Source organism: Microtus ochrogaster, unplaced genomic scaffold, assembly GCF_000317375.1.
Source record: "Microtus ochrogaster isolate Prairie Vole_2 unplaced genomic scaffold, MicOch1.0 UNK31, whole genome shotgun sequence".
Taxonomy (NCBI): domain Eukaryota; kingdom Metazoa; phylum Chordata; class Mammalia; order Rodentia; family Cricetidae; genus Microtus; species Microtus ochrogaster.
In genome coordinates, this window is record NW_004949129.1 from 1,365,129 (window position 1) to 1,370,107 (window position 4,979).

Consider the following 4,979-nt stretch of genomic DNA (forward strand, 5'->3'; position numbering starts at 1 on the left):
AGTGCTGGGATTAAAGGCGTGCGCCACCACCGCCCGGCTCCAAAATAAAAGTTTTAAATTAATAAAAGGGCTGAGAGTGTAGCTTGGTGGTAGCACATGTACAATCCATGGTTTGAGCCACAGTACTACAGAAAAACAAATGCCATGTGATAGCATGCACCCTTCATTCCTACAGAAGGAAGAGTCAAACAGATCTCTGTGAGTTCCAGGCCAATTAGAATTACATGCTGAGGCCCTGTTGCAAAACAAAACAAATTTCTATATTTGCTCTGAACCATTTCAAAGTAATTTATAAACATGATGCTTAATCCCTAAATGCTAGCATTTCCAATAATTGATCAGTCGTCTAAAAATGTAAAAGGTTTTTAGGGTTTTTTTCTTTATTTTTTCCTTTTCTGATGATGCTATTGAAACAGAAAACCAGCAGGTGGTAGTAGAGAATAATTTGGGTTTACATTTTTGGTTTTAAATGCTCATGTTCCTTTGTGGGGTGGCCAGGATGCCTGTTTAACATTTTTTTATTAGCCTGATCAGTGCTGACATAAACTATGCTTAAAGTTCTTGTGGGTGTTTGTTAATGATAACTGTGCACTTGATTGCATGTAAGGACTTGATAACGATCTTTTAATTAAACCAGTATTATTATTTGTGTCCCATTTTAGCAATTTTATATATGTGTGTGTGTGTGTGTGTGTATGCGTGTGTGTGTGTATGCGTGTGTGTGTGTATGCGTGTGTGTGTATGCGTGTGTGTGTATGCGTGTGTGAACAAACCCAAAATAACTAAGATAAAAGTCCTAGTGACTGAGCTAGAACGCTGGATCAACAGAACCTGAGTTTGGTGCCAGTACCCACATTGGGGGTGGGGTGATCCAATGCCTCTGATCTATGTGGGCACTTGAACTTATGTGCAATAAGCACACACACATATACATAATTTAAAATAAAAATCTTTTGTAAGACATTGCTTGAGTGACTAACATTTTGATAGCAAATAAGACAGTTAATTATTGGTAATATTTTTTCTTTTTAATGTTTTTCAGTGTTTTTTATTGGGTGGGAAAACTAAGGGGAGTAGAAATATACAGATGATACTTTTGAAAGTGGTATTATTTCCTGATTTTGTCCTTTTAAATGAGAATAATTTATTTTCTTTTGTTTATACTAATATTTTTAAATTTCATGTTTTTTCAGCATTATCAGTGTCTACCCAGGTGTTGGAAAAGGTTTCTGTTTTCTATCCCTGGATGCTATTTCAGGAATATTAGGAACTAAGCATAGTGGAAAAGATTGACTATGCTAGCTAGCTTCTAAGGGGATATATATAGAGTCACAATGAAATTGAAGCTTATGGATTTATATAGTTTATTTACAAATGTTAAGCATAGTTTAAAATTTATAGTATAATAAAATTTTCTATTTTTTCTTAGAGAAAATAATTTAATTAGTATATGGAATAATGGAAAAGGAATTCCTGTTGTTGAACACAAAGTTGAGAAAATGTATGTCCCAGCTCTCATATTTGGACAGCTCTTAACCTCTAGTAACTACGATGATGATGAAAAGAAAGTAACAGGTAGAGTATCGATAGAAAATAATGTCTCTTGCTGAAAAAACATCTTTTAATAACTGTGTGGTGTGAGGATTAAAAGTATGGCTCAGTGATTAAGAGAGTTGGTTACTCTTGCAGAAGACCCAGGTTCAGTTGTGAGCACCTACAGTTCCAGGGGATCTGATGCCCTTTTCCAACCTCTGTGGGACCAAGCATGCATATGGCAAGACACTCATACACAACAAGTGTAATAAAAATTTTAGAGTTTGAGACCAGCCTGGTCTACTGAGCGAGTTCTAGGACTGCCAGGGCTACACAGAGAAACCCTGTCTCAAAACCAAAGGAAAAAACAGAGAGATAGGAGGAAATTGATTCATAGATAAAATAAACCCTATCTTTCTTAGTTCTGCCAGTAACTAAGAAAACTGAGGAGAACTAGGTAGTGGTGGTATACACCTTTAATCCCAGCACTTGGGAAGCAGAGACTCTGTTAAGAGAACTTGCTGCTTTGCAGCTCTTCAAAGAACCTAGGGTTAATTCCCAGCTCCCGGATGATGTTTCACAACTGTCCGTGACTGTCCAGTCCGAGGAGGTCAGACACCTTTTCTGAGCTCTGTGGGCATTGCATGCAAATGCAGGCAAAATCCCCAAATACAAAATGAATAAAACCTCAAAAATACTAAAGAAAGCTGAGTGGTAGATTGCTGGCCTGGGCATGGGCAAGGCCGGGTTCCATTCTAGCACCCAAAAAGTAAATAAAATGAAAAGACTCTCAGTTGAATAATAAAGTAGTTTTCTATATTTTCTTGCTCAGGTGGTCGAAATGGCTATGGAGCCAAACTGTGTAACATATTCAGCACCAAATTTACTGTGGAAACAGCCAGTAAAGAATACAAGAAAATGTTCAAACAGGTAAGCAGATAGGTATCTTGTAACATATCTTTAAATTATAGAACAGTCATTTATAATATTAATATTTGACTAAATTTAACAGTTTGTAAGGTACATAAAGTTATTTTACGTATGTTTAAATTATTTCCTTAAAGTTTGTTTGCGAAATGAATTGACATTTTCATCTTTCCTGTTCTTCCCTGCCATAGACATGGATGGATAACATGGGGAGAGCTGGTGACATGGAACTCAAGCCCTTTAATGGAGAAGATTATACATGTATTACCTTTCAACCTGATTTATCTAAGTTTAAAATGCAAAGTCTGGATAAAGATATTGTTGCACTGATGGTTAGAAGAGCATATGATATTGCTGGTTCCACTAAAGATGTCAAAGTCTTCCTTAATGGAAATAAGCTGCCGGTGAGTATTTTTCTGGGTAATAAGACTGCAAAGGAATTTTTTTTTCGAGACAGGGTTTCTCTGTAGCTTTGGTGCCTGTCCCGGAACTAGCTCGTGTAGACCAGGCTGGCCTCGAACTGCAAAGGAATTTTTGATCATTGTTTTCCACCCACATTTTTCTTAAAACTTCTTGGATAAGTTCCTGAAAAGAAACTTGAATAGCACAATTTTTGAAAACCATCTCATATTTATTTTACTTATTTTTCATTTTTTTCCCGAAATAGGATTTCTCTGTGTAGCTTTGGCTGTCTTGCAACTCACTCCTATTCCAGGCTGACCTTGAACTCACAGAGATCCACCAGCCTCTGCCTCCCAAGTGCTGGGACTAAAGGAAGTGCCTTCACAGACACAAACACACACACACAACACACACAGGCAAATCATCTTGTTTTAAACTTAGTAAAGGAAGCTTTTTGTTTTGTTTTTGAGACAAGCTCTCGTTGTGTAAACTTGACTGACCTAAAATTCCACTATATAGACAACTATACCTACAGAGGGGTTCCTATTTCTGCATCCCAAGTGCTAAGATTAAAGGCATGCACCACCATGCTAAGCAGAGAAAAGAACTTTCTTTTGAGGGGGAGGGGACTGAAGACAAGGTTTCTCTTGTAGGTTTGGAAGGAAAGATTTTTCTTGAAGAAAAACTTAGTTTTTCTAAAGATTTCTTTCAAATTTTTTATGTATGTGGGTGTTTTGCCTTGACTATGTATGTGTACAACATGTATGCAGTGCCTATGGAGGCCAGAAGAGGGTGTGACCCATCATGTGGGTCCTGGAAATCAAATCCAGGTCCTCTGAAGAACAGCCAGTGCTCTGAACTGCTGAGGCATCTCTTCAGCTCTTAAATGTGCTTGTTCTCTTCCTTAAGTAGCATTCTTTCAACCTATCAATGGATATCATTTTAGTAGTTTTTAAAAATCTTTGTAAAAAAAAAAAAAATCTTTGTAGTCTGGGAGATAGCTCAGTATGTAAAGTGTTTGCTGTGCCTGCGTGAGGTCTCCAGTACAGATATACAAAGCCAGCCGTGGAGCCACAGGACTGCATAGTGATAGGTGGATCTAAGGAGTTCACTGCACAGTGATAGGTGGATCTAAGGAGTTCACTGGCCGTCTGGTCTGGCCAAAATAGTGAGCTCCAGATTCAGGGAGATTCTATTTCAAAATTAAGTTGGAGTTGGAGAAATGATCCAGATGTCAACCTCTAGCCTCCAGTTTACCTCATGAGTAAACACACATATACACAAAGAATTTTTTTTGCATTTATTTGTGTGTGCATGTGCACATAGCATATGACACAGCAAGTGTGTTGAGGTTGGAACAATTTATACAAATAGTTTCATCTACCGTGTGTGTCCCAGGGATTGAATTCAGGAACTCAGGTTATTAAGCTTAAGTGTACTTACCTGCTGAACTATCTTGATGGCTCACACAATTTTTTGTTTTGTTTTGGGATTTTGTTTGGTTGGTTTTTGTTTTTTGAAACAGGATCTCACTATGTAGTTCTGGCTGCCCTGAAATTCACAGGGGTCTGCCTGCCTCTACTTCCCAAAAGCTGGGATTAAAAGCATTCATCACTACATCAGGTGAATTGGTTTGGTGTTGGTGGTTTTTGTTTTTCAAGACAGGATTTTTCTGTGTAGCCCTGGCTGTCCTAGAACTTGCTCTATAAACCAGGCTGGCCTCAAACTCACAGAGATCCACCTGTCTCTGCCTTCTGAGTGCTGGGACTAAAGGCTTGTGCTAACACTCCTCCGCTTGATTTTTTTTTTTTTTAAGCCAGCAAGGTGGCTGAATAGGTACAGGCGCTGGCCAGGCAAGCCTCCCAGCACCTGAGTTCCATCCTCTAGAACCCGTTTTGATAGGAGTGAACTGACTCCTACAATTCAGCCATGTGCATACCCTATTTTTCTCTCCCTGCCCTGCCCCTTTCTCATATACACATAAGCTAAATTTTTAAAATAAAAGGATTTGAATCCTCATATTCTTTTTTTTTTTTTTTTGGTTTTTCGAGACAGGGTTTCTCTGTAGCTTTGGAGCCTGTCCTGGAACTAGCTCTGTAGACCAGGCTGGTCTCGAA

At 38.4% G+C, this 4,979-nt stretch overlaps 1 protein-coding gene across 1 annotated transcript in view; it reads left to right on the forward strand.

Moving 5' to 3' along the window:
- The window catches only part of Top2a (DNA topoisomerase II alpha), a 32,536-nt gene that overhangs the window by 3,658 nt on the left and 23,899 nt on the right, over window positions 1–4,979 (forward strand). The window contains exons 5-7 of the mRNA XM_005368255.2: window positions 1,430–1,575; window positions 2,366–2,463; window positions 2,652–2,864. Of these exons, the coding sequence (XP_005368312.1) occupies window positions 1,430–1,575; window positions 2,366–2,463; window positions 2,652–2,864 (457 nt within the window). The remainder of the gene's footprint in view (window positions 1–1,429; window positions 1,576–2,365; window positions 2,464–2,651; window positions 2,865–4,979) is intronic.